Below are 17,773 nucleotides of genomic sequence, written 5' to 3'. Positions count from 1 at the left end.
AATTGTGATGGAGATCCTCCTAAAATGGCGGGTAGAACTGTTCCCTGCTTGCTATTTGCGGACGACACCCTTTTGATTGCAACACCACCAAGGGGAATCCAGAACCTCCTCAAGAGGTTTAAAGGGGCCTGTAATTCTAGGGGGCTTGTAATCAATTGTAGCAAGACCAAATATATGGCGTTCAACCCCTATAAGCACCAAAATGGAAAGTTGCTCCTCAATTCCCAAAGTTTGGAACGGGTAAAATCTTTTGATTATCTTGGGGTTCGAATTAATGAAAATCTTGTTTGGTCTAACCAAATAGAAAATAGCACATTAACACTCCAACATGTAGATTGTGCAATAAACAAGAGGGTCAAAGCTTCTTCATATAGGCCAATATCCCAATTGATAGAACTGCACAGAGCAAAAGGGCTAGGTGCAGCGCTCTATGGAGCTGAACTTTGGGGTTTGGAAAACCTAAAAAGTCTATAGTCTAGTTTTAGCAGAAAACAAGTTCATTAGGACAATTTCAAATCTTCCTATGAACACGCCGCTTTTAACCTTGTGATTGGACCTTGGCCTTAGATCCATTGCCCATTTTGCAATCTTGAGGGTACTAATTTTCTGGATCAGGATTTTGGTTAACAATTCTCAAGTCCCTCTGAGATGCTGTTTAACTGAGCTAATCAATCTACATAAAATGGTACATTGATCTCTGCCTTTCTCAAAATTAAATCCAGTTATAGCTTTGAACTGTTCCTTGATGAGGTCGAACCACCCCGCCGAGAATGTTGTTTTTACAATTTAGGTATGGCATTCTACCTTTAAATTCAGTAAAGAATAAATGGGGACATGATTTACTCCCTTCGACATGTCCTATGTGTCATTCTGCCACAGAGACTAGTAATCATTTTATTCTTTATTGTACAGCTTATGCAGACTTTCGTAGGAACTGGATTGAACCAATTTGTTGCTTGTTATCATGTCGAAGCCCAGTAGATGCAATGAGAATTTTTAAATCAGAGACGACTAGATGGATGGTCTTTGCGCTCTCGAGATTTTTGCTATATGCTTGGTGGAGGAGAGCGAAGACCATTAAAAACTGCCTAGCTGGTAAATTGTGATTATGAATTGTGATAAAAAAAGCATGTGGAAAAAGGCAAACAAACTGTGATTAATACTATACTAAGTAATGCATTTTTGATTGTGAATATATTATAGGGATCGTGTTTTAATAGTTTTTAAATGTATGTGGTGGTATCTCTTTAATTTTTTTATTAAGTAATCTGTTTTAACAATGAACTGTAATGTTTCTATTTTGTTATGGTCATAAATACAATTTTACTTACTAATGTCTGACTCAAAATTCAAAATGCAAGTAAGACCTATTGGCTTTGCTAATGATTCTTTTTGCTACTGTTAATGAACTAGCAATTATAACAAAGAAGAAGAAAACATATCAACGATATAAAAGTGTTGTAAGGTGCGTTTGGAGAGAGAGTTACCAGAGGTTTCCCGGATTGCTTAAGTACTAAGATTTAAATTAGTTGCTTCCACTCCAGCTAAGAGGCTAGAGAGTAAGAACATGTGTTTTAGGGATTCTCCACCTGAGGTCACTACAGATTCCAACAGCAAGGTCACTAGAAAGACTGAATAATATGTGTGTTCTATTAGATTAAGAATGTTAGTCTAGAACAATATCTCAATCATTTCTATTAAAGGTAGTCTTTATAATCCCACTTTTAGTTTCTCAATCGTGGCTTTTACACAGGTTCACATGGTTTCATTTTGGCTTGACAGCACAGCTGTCTGGTTTCCTATTGTTATCATTAAAAAAAGATATATATATATATTCTTGAAGTGGACTTTTACTCCACCCAGAGGAGTATTTCTCGGTCATGCTGCTGACTGTTTAGTGGATCATTCCACTGTCTAAGAAGTGCTTCTTTTGGAATATATACGGAAAGTACTTTACATCTAAAAAGTACCATCAGCCACCCCAGTGTGTCACGTTCAAAAATGGATTTCTTACTTGTGTTTGCAACAGAAAGAAATCTTTTCTTACTACTTCGTTTCCAGCACTGGAACAGAAACGTCTTGACAGTGCGGTAGAGCCTAACTGTACATGGCAGAGCAATCAATGCTGGGAAGTGGGGTGGGGAGGTAGAAAGAGAATTAGAGGCAGAAACTGGACGAGAAAGAGAGACAGACCATTTTTTCAGTGAGGGAGATGAAAATCAAGGCAACAAAGCTTCCTAATATAAAACAGCATCAGCAACATCCGTGCCAATTGTTCCTTCAGACGTGAATTCTTGGCACATGCATTTTAGGGAACACAATATTCTTGTCCTTCAAGCTGGAATCTTTAAGAAACTATAGATTTTGCAGACACAACAGACATCAGCATTTCATTGAATAAACTAGATTAGAGTCAAGGTCATAAAAGAGCTGTGAGACACCCAACCACTGTTATGACCAGGGGATCAAGGAATCTGAGACAGGCTGCACCAACAAGAGAGAAAAATTAAAGGCTACTACGGAAGTAAGTGTTATCATGCACCGCATTTACCATGATGTATAGTGGCAAACTGAGTGCTGGGATGTGAGGCAGTGCCCTCACCCTCCTCCTGTTTGAAAAGGCCCCCTCGAGCTGCTGAGCTGACAAGCTTGCGTTGATGCACTTGAGCCGAAGTGAGTGGTGCAGAGAACGAAGAAGACTTTAGGCAGCATTTCCAGCACCCCAAAATAACGTGTTACTCTCTACTGATAAAGAAATTAATCCAAAACACTTGACTAGATTACACAGCACAGGCTGCACCAACAAGAGTGAAAAAGTAAAGACTGCTATTGAAATACGTGTTATCATGCACTTCCTTTACCACGATGCTTTGGGGCAAATTCAGTGCTGGGATGTGAGGAAGTGTGCTCCCTCCCTCCTCCTGTTCAAAAATCATTTTAACTTAATTTTTATAGCTTAGCTGAACTACCTGAAGAAACACTCCGGAAAGACCTACAAGCTGTCGACAGCACCTAATGTGAACCCGAGGAGACCAGAAAAGTGTAGGCTTGGATCAGACTGAAGTATCTGATTGGCAGGACAAGGGAAATAGTATAAGAAGAACGCAAAGACACCTGTCAGTAGGCAAGAAGCTAGTTAAAACACTCCTCTCCAATCAGACGGTGCTTTCACTAATCGAAGTGTGACAATAGTTTTCGAAGCTATCTAAACGTGCATATGTGACAATTAAATGTAGTTCTACAACTGATGTGTTTAAACAGTGAGATGAAATATCCAGCAAATACTGATGTGCTATACATTTAGTATCCTGTATTCAATTACCCTAAATTAGTGACATAAAAGGGATGCCCCAGCCCTAACCTTACTTGAACTCACAGATTTCCTTTTGGTCCCATGAGTGGCTTTTATTAAAATCCATCCAGCAAAACTTTGCCAGAAAAAGAAATGGGCTCTGGATCATAAATTCATTTTCTGGCCAAAAGATATCAAAACCTTCCTCAGTATGTCCAATTGAAATGAAAACAGACTTAAAAAGTAGATGAAAAAGAAGCTACGTGGACGTACATGTGTTAAATACTAGAGTCCGTTTTACAGAATGGGAACAGTGCACAACCGGCGTGTGGACCAGTTGTTTGCACTCGTTGCACACTTTGATATTACACACAGATGGGTGCTGGAACAAAATATGCCACAGCATGATCACGAAGGTGCTTCCCTCATGTGTACGTAGGCATGGTTCCATGGAAATGAGAGAACCCTCGGACACTGGACCCGTGCCATATTAATTCCGTGGGCACAGTAGCAAAGGAAATGTCAGGCGGTGCAGTGATTCTGAGCCAAATACAGCTGGCGCACAGCCAGTGCACTCTTGAGGGCTTGGAAGGATGCAAGGAGTTCCCAAGGACCCTCAGTCGTGTGCAGTGACTCACAATGCCTGCTTGCGGTGGGAATCACTGCCCCTCTTTCAAACTCCGGATGGCAGTGAAAGGCTGACCAGAGTCATCGAAGAGCTGGTCCCTCTGTCACTAATACGCTGGTCATTCGTTCAGGAAGGGAGGGAGGGGTAAGGATGTGCCTGGGCTGTAGAAGGGAGTACTGTCCCCAGGTCAGGGAGACTGCAGTGTAGGACAGGGCATCTTATGCGTAATACAGGCGCTAGTATGTAACACGAGAGCAGCGGTGTTGAATTCGGTTTCCACTATTAACATGGAAAGCAGCATAATATGTATAGTAAAATGTCGTACATTTATATGCATAATTAATCTTATGCTTGTATAGCCTTGTAATATGCTTAATATCATTACCCAACTCAATGCTCTAAGAAATGAGCTTTGTTTTACCCTTGCAAGGATTTAAAATTTAGTTACAAGTTAACAGGCTGCTAATTGGAGGTAATAAGCATGCTCTCCCTTCGCATCCATTTTAAGCAGCTCCAGTTAAAACACCAACAATGATTAATTAATGATTGTCCAAGCCGAGACACCCACAGGGTAAAAATAACATTGAGCACTTCCTTCTTGACTTTGATGCGTAGAGTATTTCAACTATGTTCACAACAACGTTGCGACTAATGCTCCATTCGGAAAGGACATAAACAGTAATCACCACCCTGGCAGGAAGAGATGGCTAGGCGAAGAGCAAGCATGTTCCACGACGGCAACCGCACTGAGAAAAAACACCCACGCAGTCTGGTCAAACACTCGACCTAAATGTATTAGAGCTGACGCGGGGGCCGTGTGGGTTTCTTAGAGAACACGAGAAAAGAACGAGATGTGCAGCAGATACTGGAAAGAAGGTGCAACATGTAAAAATCAGCTCCGAGTATCAAAAAACACACCAGACTCCACAAACTGTGGCCCACTGAACAATTGACAATATCTGGCTCTTGCGCTGAACTTAATGAAAATCAAGATAAAGTACTGCGAGAAATGGGCGAAACATTAATATCAGCAGTACTCTTAAACTTTGTCACACTGACCAAAAATCATTGTTAAAAAGGAAAGCACTGCAATAAACGCGGATAGCGCAAACTTGCTAAGATTAAAATAAAACACATGTAAATGCATACTTGAAAACCAACTGAAAGAAAAGGAAACATTTGATAATGGGTTTCAAGAAGTTTCTTTGAGCAAACTACCAGAAATTCGAGTTTTATTAAAGTCCATTCCCTCCACATGGGGGGAGGGGGGGGGGGGGAGAGACAGGGCACGACTGAATCATCTAGTTACAGCCACTCCTTAGAGATATCGTGGGCTTTCCCTAATAGGAATATCTTTTTCAAAAAATCATGTTAGTCAAAGATAAGATACATAGCCAGTAATTGCCAGAGTGTCATGGAAATGTGGTGGGCCAGTGGGGGGATCGAGGTTCAGCACGGTGGGGAGGGGGTGCATTGGAGGTGGTCAATAACAGATAATATAAAAAGAACTTACCTGCCCTACCCCCTCGCCGCTCTTCTGGCTTCACTGCTGCACAGGCTGCTTACATGCAAGCAGTGCATTCCTACCCACTTTTACTGATAAAAGACTCTCGCGAGCCACTCCAAGCTGACGAGCTTTGGAACGCCTGCAGGCTATGAATGGGATTATACCTGAGAAAATTGGCAGCGTGTCCAGAAACCCGGAAATACTCTCTACTGATGAAGGAGGAATCTCAAAACACTAGTTTCTAGAGATAAGATTTCGAAAGACGGCATAAACTGAAAAATAATATGAACTTTGTGTGGAAAATTGAACTACAACTACCAAGACACTATGGGGTCATGATGCTGTTACATGCAAGCAGTGCGTTCCTACCCACTTTCACAGCTTACAGTCAACCCAGACGTTGCGCTCATGCTTCTGGCAACATGAGAGAAGAGCCGGGATTGGCTGAGCAACCCGGATTTGCATTCCCAGAGAGACTGGGATCCCGTGCCTGCTGCCTCCAACCCAGCAACACATCTCAGGTTGGAGACATTTCAGTGTGCATATCGGTGTGGCCAGCCAAACAGACACGTGAATTTGTAGCAATGCCCACCACTCCTCCTTCATGAGTCGTCTCGATGGATGGCCCACCCCCGCAAGAGGGCTCTGGGAAGAAAAATTAAATGATAATAAACCTGTTTTATAATAATTTTATTTTTCCCAGGTTTGCATCTGCTGGCAGGGGGACGACGCTCCTCCGCCAAAACGGAGGAACCACCCTTGTAAATAGCAATTATCCAAAGAAAGTAAAGAATTGATACTTTCATTATGCAAGTTTTTGTGAAACGATTTCACATCTTCGGCCAGTTTACTTTCTAAATGAGGTTCTGAAAAAATAGACACAATTTTGTTCTACAAGTCTTTTGCATCCCATCAATTATGTATTAATATTAAGGAACGCCGGACTTCCCATCTTTGGCATAAAATGTGTAGAGATAATTTCATATTTTAAAATCACAATACCCTGCACTATCCATTTCATATTTAGTGCTTCCAAAAAACAGATTCAATCTCCCTATAGGTGTGCTTCACACCTTAGTGAAGCCCATGTTGGCTTCAAAACTTGCTGTAGTTTGTTCAGGTAAAGAAACAAAGCACACCGAAATAGGATTATGATGATTTCTTGAAAATATTGCGGGATAAATTATATCCAGATTACTCTGTCTCTCTAAAGGTTTGTTACAAGTTTAGACTATAAATGGTTCTCCTCCAATGGTCTAATTGACCATCCTAGCATAGTATTGCTCATCTTTAAATGCACATTACGTTGTGCTTGGTGTCACTATTCAAGAATGACGCTTGTTTCTGGCCTGAAGGCTGCATTTTATTATCTACAACCACATCCACTAGATGTTTTTTAGGTCTCATCTCAACTTAGACAGCACGCGCTCTGTTGCTTGCAAGACATTGTTAGCCTATAGGAGGCTTAGCACTGTGATATAAAGTATTTAGGAGTTTAAAAACACTTGCTAGAGAGTTCCTTCAGTTTCCTACAGTTTTTAAGTAACTATACAAATGTAAGGATAATTCTGATGATTAACCCTATCAGTGCTGCCGTCGGCCGCTGAACGTTCGGAGCACTACCTGGCTGGTGCTGCGAACGTTCAACGGCTGACGCGGCCCCACCCACTCTCTAGAAAGCCCGCACTGCGCCGAAATAACGGCCGCAGAAAACGGGTTCATATTCCTGCTGGTGCGAGATCAGTTTTGCCTAATGCGGTTTTAACTCATCATAAAGTGTCGCAGGTTAATATGCCTGCTGAAAAGAACCTGTACCATGCAGATCACAGAACTGTATTTTATGTGGCTAGCTTAATAGGATAGTGCTTTAGTCACAGAGATCCTTTTGTTACCTGCAGTTCATGAGTTAGAATACTAAGTTTCTACTTCTCTGGATAAAACCAATTAAAAAAATACTCTCTACTAGTATGGATGACGTGATTCCTGGACCTTCTAATCCTCACCGTCTTTAGTGGCCGAGGAGCGTCGCAGGAGTGGGCAGTAGAAACATAAAATGATAATAAATTTGCAATATTATTTTATGCTGCTTCCTGCTGCTTCCTGGGTGGCGCGATCCCCCCATTCCCCGCCCGGCCACCCTCGAGCCATGCCGGCCCCCACTGACTGTATTATGTTCCATTTCCGATAGACTAATTTACCCTTGTATAATTCATTAACTCTGTATAGTGTGTGTTTGTGTGTGATGTAAAGTGCTCTGACATCCTACACTGAATGGGTAGCGCTATAAAACAAATACAATTTGTGTGAGAGGGTGCTATGGACAGATGAGGGGCTCTGCTGGAAGGTGGCAGTGAGGGAATCTGGTGAAAAGGAAGTCATAAGGCAATGCAGGGGCACTAACAAAGATTGTGGCATTGGGTGTCACCAGTCCTTAAGCCAGCCCTAGTCAGGCTTTATCACAGATATCTTTTACCCAACTAGAAGACATAAAGTACGCCAGCTGTAGGAAAGCATTCCCGAAACCTGTATTCACCTAGAATCTGAGAAAAATATTTTACTACTCACATCCTTGCTTGCAACGTTGATAACAAAACGTAGGAGACATAACAGTGACAGCCTTACCTGATAGTGCCAGTGGGTGAAGGGAGGGGGCTGATGAGACTCCGGAGATCCGGCTCCGGAATGTGGATCTTCAGTGGTGAAATCTGGGGATAAAGTGGTCGAAGCGGGGAGGAGGGGGCTTCTTCCTTCACCTCTTCTTTGTGGTAGAGAGCGGTGAACTGTATCTTTATAACAGTACTAGGGAAACGGAACGTACATCTGTAAATGAGAGAGAGATCGAGTTGTTTGAAAATAATATTGTAAGTTACTTGCTTGACAAGTGCTGTATACAAAATAGCTATGTAACTAGTTAGCAAATACTTTACTCAAACTTAACATTTTATGCAAAACTATTCATGTTTTGTAGCAGATATGATTCACCGTGCGTGGGTCCTCAAAATTGACCAAGACGCAGTCACCCTGGATTGTTTTCCTTCCATGCCCCACCCAGGGAGCCCTGCGAACCATTAAGATCTTACTCGACCAGTAAAGTGGTAATGGTCGGTTCTTATTGAGCCAATGTTGGACCTTGTTCTTTAATGACCAGCTAGATTCCTCTGTGGTGTTTACCAACTCTGGGACGCCAGTCATTACCACCACAAAAGGGCTAGCATCGGGGGGAAGGTTGACAGCAGGTCTACTATCGAAGGCTCCCCTGTTACAATCCCTATTCGCATTTAAAGCGGGGGCTTTGGAGGTATTATTGTCCATCCTGACCTGCACGGTCGATACTTTGGGGTTATCTGCAGTTTTCTTCTCTGCTACTGCAGGGGTTATCGATGTTACATTTACCCCTGCAGCCACAGTTTTTGTTATTTGTGGTCCCACTAGTTTATCAGTATTCAGTTTGCTTCCCCCTGTCTTTGATGCCCCATGAATTAGCGTTTTTTTTAGAGGGTTATCAGTTCAGCTAACTGTTTTTCAACGTGCTGTAGTCTGATTTCTATCGGGGAAAGATGAAATTTAAGTAACTCTCCCATTTTTATTAGAAGTTGGTTAACAATCTCTTTATCATTGCCTCCCCCTGCCGTGTTAATCAATGCCTCAGTGCTTTCGCATCCCAAAATCTCATTTGTTACAAGATTTGGTGGCTCAGTGTGCCTATTTTTTCCCCTCTCTGTGTAGTTTGGTTTGAGTTCTCCCCCTGGTTTTTTGGTAACTCACGTGTATTCTTGACCCTTGTAATTTTTTGTTTATCCCTTTTTTTTTTTCGTACGGCGCCCTCCCTCCTTCCCCTCAACTGTCTCGTTACCTCTGGTGTGGTGAGCATAGATAAATCTGGGGTCGTTTCCAGTTCCAAACTTATTTGGGAGTCGGACAGAGGTTGTGATGCTGATAGGTCCACCACATTTGGTAGGCTATGCAGATCAGCACGGACTTCTATCGGGGGGGCTTCTAGCGGTCGCAAAGTGGCCCAAGGAAGATCTTTTTGCCAAAGCTAAAGCTGGATCTTGGGACACTGCGTTCCAGGTCGGAGATACCTTGGTCTATAAAGGAGTTCGCCCTTAAAATAAAATTATCTAAGGGGCCTACTACCTGAACCCCTTCTGCAGCTGTTTTGCTCCTACTTCCTCGTGTAGTTATGGTGCTAGAAAAACACAATATACAGTCCCAAATTTACACTTATTTTCATAAAATAGTTTAAGAACTGTTAAGAGAGGAGTAGAGCATACATACAGTTCGTAAATAGTTCGTACGGTAGGAAGACTTAGAGAGGGGGCCCGGTCTTTCACGGTCTTTAACGGGCTAAAACGGGCCCGCCCTTGGCCCAAGCTTCGCCCGCGCGCGCCCCGCGTTTGCGGTTGGGGGAAGTCCTAAATAGGAGGAGGAGGGGCGGGAAGAGTCAACAGGTGCGTGAGATTGAGACAGCGCTAGCACCTCTGGGACTCGCAGTCCCGCTCCCCCAGCAAACCCAGATGAAGAAAAGGCAAAGGTGAAGCCAGCGGCAGTTCCAGGTGACAAGACACAATTTGAACAGCTAGAATCCCATTATGTGCAGCAGACAGGGTTTTTAAAGGACACCAGGAGCTTTCTTCACAAATCCACGACTTCGAGCGGCTCCCGCGTAGCGGGGGCCGCGAGTCGTATTTAAAGTCCAGCAGGGATCAGCAGGGAGGAGGGGCGGGAAGAGTCACCAGGTGCGCGAGATTGAGACAGCGCTAGCACCTCTGGGACTGGCAGTCCCGCTCCCCCAGCAAGCCCAGATGAAGAAAAGGCAAAGGTGAAGCCAGCGGCAGTTCCAGGTGACAGGGCACAATTTTAACAGCTAGAATCCCATTATGTGCAGCAGACAGGGTTTTTAAAGGACACCAGGAGCTTTCTGCACAAGTCCACGACTTCGAGCGGCTCCCGCGTAGCGGGGGCCGCGAGTCGTATTTAAAGTCCAGCAGGGAGGAGGGGCGGGAAGAGTCACCAGGTGCGCGAGATTGAGACAGCACTAGCACCTCTGGGACTCGCAGTCCCGCTCCCCCAGCAAGCCCAGATGAAGAAAAGGCAAAGGTGAAGCCAGCGGCAGTTCCAGGTGACAGGGCACAATTTGAACAGCTAGAATCTCATTATGTGCAGCAGACAGGGTTTTTAAAGGACACCAGGAGCTTTCTTCACAAGTCCACGACTTCGAGCGGCACCCCCAACTATTCATGTTAATTAACCAAAGTCGAGTAATACAGGCATTTCGTAGGCAGCTCAAATAGTGTTTAAAACTGAATAACAAGGCTTGTTACTTGTACTTAAGAAGGTAAGCACACCAAAGTCACTAATTGCTGGTAATCTTTTATTAAAAGACGAGTATATGTAGCTTCCAATTATCAGATAGCTTGTTGGACGAAGATTAATGTCCCCCTGAAACTAAAAAGTAGAAAGTATATTTTTGTTTCTGTGTGTGTCAGAGAGCTGCAATGCGAGAACATTGACCTGTTTTTGATTCTGTACACATGCACAACGTGGACAAGAGCACAGAAGAGTATACCTACACTTGAGGCTCCTACCCACCATGCTTTAACAGTGGGTGGTTGTAGGAAGATGGCTCAGTATATGGTAGACCACTAGGTGGGTATACCATGCACAGAGTCCAAAGATTTCTCCAGAAGTGTACAGGGCTCAATGCAACCCAAATTGCTCTATTAGTGGTAGTGTAGGCAAGCAGCCTTAGGTCTAACAGAGAGGAGTGCAAGACATTTCTTGCACACACACAAACCCAAAAAGGACACAACTCAAAAATGAGACCCACACCAATTTTAGAAAAATAAGCTTTGTTTAAGTTTTATTTTAAGACTAAGATCTTCGCAAAAAGGTCAGTATGTTTATCAGGAAAAATGCTTTAGTATTTTAAAAGTTAAAAGTGCAATTTTCAAACAATTCAATGTTATGCTATTGAGGAAAACAACAATGCAGTTTCACGGGTAGGTACCCAACTTACAGTTCCAGTCTTCATGGATTAAGGTCAGCAGAGGGCAAAGTTCAGGTAAGCGCAAAGTTTGCACGACCAGTGGAACGGGAACGGCTGGGTGCAGCCGTCCAATTCAGAGATACGCATAATGCATTTCAATGGAGACTGGGGTGTTCGGAGCCACACTAGTTGCAGGTAGGTAAATCACTTGCAGGAGCCAAGCTTTGGGGGGTTAGAGCACGCACCAGGGGTGGGGGAGGGAGAGAGGGCATAAAGCAGCACTAAACATACACCAGCAGCAGCACTGGGGCGGCCGGGTGCAGGGTGCAAATACAGCGTTGGGTGCCCAATGCTTTTCAATGAGGAATCTCAGTTTGACAAACAGGCTACAGGTGTCGAACTGGGACTTCACAGAGGACACCATCAAAAGCAGAGTTAAGTTGAAGTGTTGCGGGTCGCAGGGACACTGTCGGTTCAGATCACCAAGGCCCTGGGCTTCGGGTACAGGGGTGTCCTTTGACATTGGATTCTTCTTACCGGAGCAAGTCAGGGGGAACGTCAGGATTCAGTTTGTAGGTGGCGTTGTGGAGTTCAGGAGGGGTCAGCCAATGCTGGACTTGGACTCATGATCGCTGGGGAACCTTTTCTGGGTTGGTGGACCACCTGGACATAGGCCAGAGGTGTCGGGTGTATATAGTGGCCTAGGATCGTGGATTCTTGGGCACCAGAGTCCTTGGTGTTGTATTATTTGTGGACAAAGCAACTGTCCTCAGGAGTTCTTGTCTTCTTCAAAAGTAGGCACCCCTCCCAGGGGGTTTGTGGCGGTCGCTGACTGCAGGATAGGCGTAGTTTCTTAGCAGGATTTAAGAGCTGCAGACAAGTTGGTAGGGCTGGGGCCAATGCAGTAGGCGTCGACAGTCTTCTTCTGCAAGGCGTCTTCTTTGTCCTTTTTCTTCTTTAGTCGGCAGGAATTCGTTTGCAGGTCTGGGGGACCCACCTAAATACAAAACTTAGGGACGTAGCAGGTAGGGCCAATGGGCACCTTACCAGGGGAGACTACACCTTCAATTCTACCACCCTCCTGTGGGAGGGGCATAGGCCTAGCCCTGATTGGAGGGGTCTCACCATCTTCAAGACGACGTGCTTCACCTCACCTCCTCCAACTTAGGGGTGGAGTTGGCACAGGTGGGCACACCTCCTAATCTTCCTAGGTTTTCCCAACAAAAGTGGGGATTTAAATCGGGGGCTGCAATCTGCTGCTAGAAGCAGAAGCTGGGAGTTGAATTACAAAGGCAGTAGGCCTTTGAAGATTCACTCTCGAGCACTGGGCCCATCCTGAGGGGGGAGGTGCAACACCTCCACCCAGGATATGCATTGTTTCTGGTACCAGAGAGCAGAGGTTCTCAACCCAGGAGTCCAGAAACATGTCTGGTGGTAGTCTGTGACCACATCAGGGTTGGTAGATTTTCAGGGGGCACCTCTGAGGTGCCCTCTGAGTACATGGTTTAATAAATCCCACACTGGCATTAGTGGGGGTTTATTGAGAGTTGTAGTTTGGTACATAACACTCCTGGATTCAGAGAAGTCATCATGCTGCTGGGGAACTCGAGTTCTTGAGTTTCCATTCCATGTACACTCTATTGCTTTCCAACCAAAATCAATATCTAGGAATGTAATTAAATATAGTTGGGGCATACCTGATCATGCATATATGCCCACACATGTGGTATAGTGCACCCTGCCTTAGGGCTGGCAGAAGAGTGACTTACCTATACCGTAGCATTACAAAAGGGGGTGGTAAAAAAGGGGGTGGTGATGGACGGTGCATCTGAACCAATCAAACACTCACACCAGGGGTGTGGAATTTAATAAAATATCTACTTGTCCATGGGGCAGGCTACTTAATAATTCTACTTGTCCTGTAACAAAATCCACTTGTCCCCTTTGTGCCATGTAGTCCAGAAAGCAAATTACGCAGCAGTCTCATTATATAAGAGTTCTGATATAGCCTCTGATTATGCCAGGGTTCATACCATAGTAGTGTTTGAATACTAGCAATTCCTTTATGCTGCTATGTTTCTGCAGGTCTACATGCTGGGGCTGAAGATAGTGGTAAGCAATAGTTCCAGGGTTGGAATGCCCTTTTTAGTCTGTGCAAACCTACTAACGTGCATGTTTTAAGGGTTTTCACCAATTCTTCTCTAATCATTTCCCATACTGAGAACGGTTGGAAATTTACTACTGACAGTGGCAGACTTAACTTCTTCCAGGGTTGGGAAAAAAGTGGTTGGAGGAAAAGTGAACTTGAAAACATTCAGATTTTCACATGCTAAAATGCAGTTTACAAATATTTACTGGGAGTACTATTTCTTGGCCTACTTCTGTAAATTCTTGTGAATTAATGGAAACTGTACATATGCACTTAATGCAAGGATATATACCATGGATGCACTTTTGAGACTTTCTTTAATAATTGGGCCTCTAATTAGGCCTGGCATTAACCATGACCTTTTTTTTTTTGTTTTTTTCTGTTACTCTCTGTCTGTCTATCTGCTGGCGTCCCTGTAAGTGACACTATTTTGCTCTTTTAGAAGAAGCATATTGGCACACAAAGTAGTTTTGTTCAGTGCCCAGAACCGCTGCGGCAATGTGTGCTGAGACCAACATTTTTTAATTTTTTCTTTGCTTTTGCCAATGCTTGTTATAATGGTGAGGACCCCGCAGCTCCCACACTGTTAAGGTTTTACAAAAACCATGCCTAAACAAGTCACGCCTTGACAAAACCAAAAGGCTGACCACCTATTTCAGACCTACTAGCTTTGCCAATGCTGGTTTGTTCTTGTTTTCCATATTCATATTTAACCACTTGGGAGCTAGTAAACAAACCTCCCCAGTGCTGCGCTGTCCATTATCCGGTGCTGAACTGGACGTCCAGCGGTCGCACGCAGCACTGGGGAGGTAGTGCCCGTGACGACCGTTGGCCGACGGCAGCACTTAAGGGGTTAAACTGGTTACACTGATATTCCATTCATAACTTACATCAACATGTTACTAAATGATGCTGCAAAGATATGGTACCTAAAATCTTACAGTAGTTTAGCTAAATGTTTTCTTTTCTTACATGCATTTTTTTGTGAATGTTTTATTTTGAAAGCAAAGAATCATCACTCTTGCTTTCCAGCTTCTGCAAATATTTGCATATCATCAGAGAGCATTCTGGGTGTATTATACAGAGCCTCAAATTATTAAACTTTGAAAATGTGTGTACACTTTTATACTGGAACCACCGTCAGTATTGCAGGCTGAGCCTAAAACATTTAGTGCTCACCCTAATAATAAAGGCTTTGCGTTAATGAACCATATATACAAGTTTGAACAGCATTAACACACATATTACATATAACACACACTTTACCTCAATTGTAGAGAATGCCCTTCCCTGAGCCACAATGTGGTACTGTAAACTGGCAACAAAGGGTTTGTGCTGCAGGGGGTTGGGCCTACTTGTCCCAAGGACAAAATGCACATTAAAACTTGTAGCCCTTGACCCCAAACAATATGTCCCGGGCGTCGGGCTATAGGAATTCCACATCCCTGCACACCCAGTCAACAGATCTGGGTTTAATCCATCACCGTTCTTTTGTACTGCTTTGTTCGCCATAATTTGGCAGGGTATGCTCAGACGTGAGTCCCTTGCTCACTTTGCCACTGGATTCAAGCAAGCCTGGCTGAAGATGGCTGAAATGCCAGAAACCGGTCCTAGGAAGCTTGTTTCCCGTCCAGGGAAGGCATGGCTTGGCAGTTCGGCTGGACTGTTCCCATGGGGCACAGGGTCAAACTGATTTGCATATGGCCGTGTCTGAACTGGGGTGGCAGAGTGGGCTAAAGAACGGTGATGATCACCTCCGCGTGGATCTTTCTCAACTTTTACAACAAATTTTGATTTGCAGTTGCTGAAGGTATCATGTTTCCATGAGATTCCTTTATGTTGAAACAGAGATCCTTCGATGGTATGTTCACAACTTACACATTTACCACATTTGTGATGGCCAACTACAGGATTAAGGCCCATTAAATGTCTTAATGTGGGTTGGACTTCTCTTGGGGTTGCAGCTCGTACTACATGATTGGAGATAGCTCATGGAAACATGATCCCTTCAGCAACTGCAAATCAAAATTTGTTGTATATGGAGTACTGTGTCCTTGCGGACTTCTGTATATCGGCAAGACGAATCAGGAAGTCCGCCAATGCATTTCACAACATAAATCTAGAATCAAAAATAAAGTGGAAACAGCACCATTGGTGAACCAATGGACAAGATTAAAACACCAAATTGGTGACCTGAAATGGACAGTCATCTCCAAAGTTGAGAAAGATCCACGCGGGGGTGATCATGACTTAAAATTATCAAAAAGAGACGCACTGCTCATCGTTAAGTTTGATACGGCTGTATCAGGCTTGAATGAATTATCGGAGATCTACAAACTATAAACTTTAGAGTACTGTACCTTTCCGAATTGTCCGTTCTGTTCTCTCCATCCAGGTAGCCAAATCATGACAGCCCTATATGCCCTAGCCTGAGGGCCCTATCCCTGCGATTTTATGAGCCTCCCCGCCTGGGGCGAGTTTGCCGCACCATCACATACGGATGACAGCAAAAATTAAGGAGGATTTGAACATTTGGTTGCGATTTTTGGATGAGTTCAATGGAGTGTCCATTAACTTCGTATCGGAAGACACTGTCTGGCCAGTGCAGATCTTCTCTGATGCGGCCGGGGCTTTAGGCTTCGGCTTATTTTGGGATGGACGGTGGTGTGCGGAGCAATGGCCTGCACAGTGGTTACATCAGGGTCGCAGCATTGCTTTTTTAGAATTTTTTCCCTTGTTGGTGGCGCTGCAGATTTGGGGTGAGGAGTTCAGAGACCGATGTGTGTTGTTTCATATCGACAACATGGCGGTGGTTTATCTGGTGAATGGGCAGCGGGCAAAGGATCTGAAAGTATTGCAGTTGTTGCGGGCTTACATGTTACGGGTGCTGCAGCTGAATATTGTATTTAAAGCGCAACACATCCCTGGTGTCAACAATTCAATTGCCGACGCTTTGTCTTGTTGTCAGTGGCAGAGGTTTCGGGATTTGGCACCGGGAGCAGACCATTGCAAGACACCGATTCCGCCGAACATATGGGACCTGGGGAATTGAGAATGGCTGAGTTTGTCGAGCAATCCTTGTCAGAATCTACACGACGCAGCTATCAGCTGGCATGGTCTGGTTTTTTGGGTTATACGGCTCAACATGGCAGGGAGGGTACAGCGGTGAGAGATGAAAAATTTATGTTGGGCTTTGTGCTGAGTTTAATAGACAGAGGTTTGTCTCCGTCCACCATTGTGGGCAAGTTAGCAGGCATTTCTTTTTATAGCCAACTGGAATTGGGGTGTGAGGTTCAAAAAGGTTTTCGTGTACAGAAAATGCTGAAGGGTTTTGGGAGGTCTTTTGGTCAAGCATCAAGGTTGAGGGACCCTATTACTTTTGACTTATTACATAAATTGTTGGGTGTGTTGCCTTCATGCTGCTATGATGAATGGGAATGTTACAGGTTCAGGTTAAGCATGATATGGTTGTTTTTCGGTGCCTTTAGGATATCAGAATTACTGGGATTACGAAATCTGGGTGGGATACGTTCGTCTGATATTGTTCTTCTGGATAATGATATATTGCAGATCAAGTTGAGAAGGTCAAAGACGGATCAAGCAGGTAAAGGGTCATTGGTGCGTCTTGGCAGGAGCGGGGTGATGGGTTGCTGTCCAGTGGGGGAATGGGAGGCATTTGTGAGTTCAAAGGTTTTTCGGGATGGTGATATATTCTGCCATGAAAATAAAACGCAGTTAACTTGTTTTCAATTCTTAGCAGTTTTGCGGAAAGCATTAACGTTAGCAGGGGAAAATCCACATTATTTTGGGACACATTCATTCAGAATAGGTGCGGCTACCGAAGCTGCGAGGTTGGGTTGGGGGGCAGAGGAGTTACAGCGCATTGGCCGATGGAAATCCAATTGTTGTTTTAAATATGTTAGGTTTAAAAAACAAAAAAAAAAAAAAACACAGCAATGCCATCCGCTTTATATGGCCAGTTAGTTATAGTGTTTTTTCCATCACAGGTCGAGTGGCAGATTTTCCTCGAAAAAAGAGGACGTGGATCGTCGGCCATTCCATCGTGAAGTGGGCGGCGAACTTTGCCGAACAACAGCTATGTGGTAGAGGTTTGGGGTTGTATGGTAATGACCATGAGGTGATTTGGAGGGGTTTAGGGGGGATGAAATGGGGGGGAGTTGTTTTCGGTCTTAAATAAAATGGCAGAG

General features: G+C 44.0%; 1 protein-coding gene across 1 annotated transcript in view; it reads right to left on the bottom strand.

Annotated features, from left to right (window-relative positions):
- FOXK1 (forkhead box K1) overlaps positions 1 to 17,773 on the bottom strand; it is a 459,662-nt gene that overhangs the window by 223,108 nt on the left and 218,781 nt on the right. The window contains exon 2 of the mRNA XM_078665011.1: positions 8,050 to 8,247. Coding sequence (XP_078521137.1) covers positions 8,050 to 8,247 — 198 coding nt within the window. The remainder of the gene's footprint in view (positions 1 to 8,049; positions 8,248 to 17,773) is intronic.

This window comes from Lissotriton helveticus, chromosome 10 (assembly GCF_964261635.1).
Source record: "Lissotriton helveticus chromosome 10, aLisHel1.1, whole genome shotgun sequence".
NCBI lineage: Eukaryota > Metazoa > Chordata > Amphibia > Caudata > Salamandridae > Lissotriton > Lissotriton helveticus.
The sequence above is the reverse complement of the archived record's forward strand: the minus strand, read 5'-3'. Positions and strand labels throughout refer to the sequence as shown.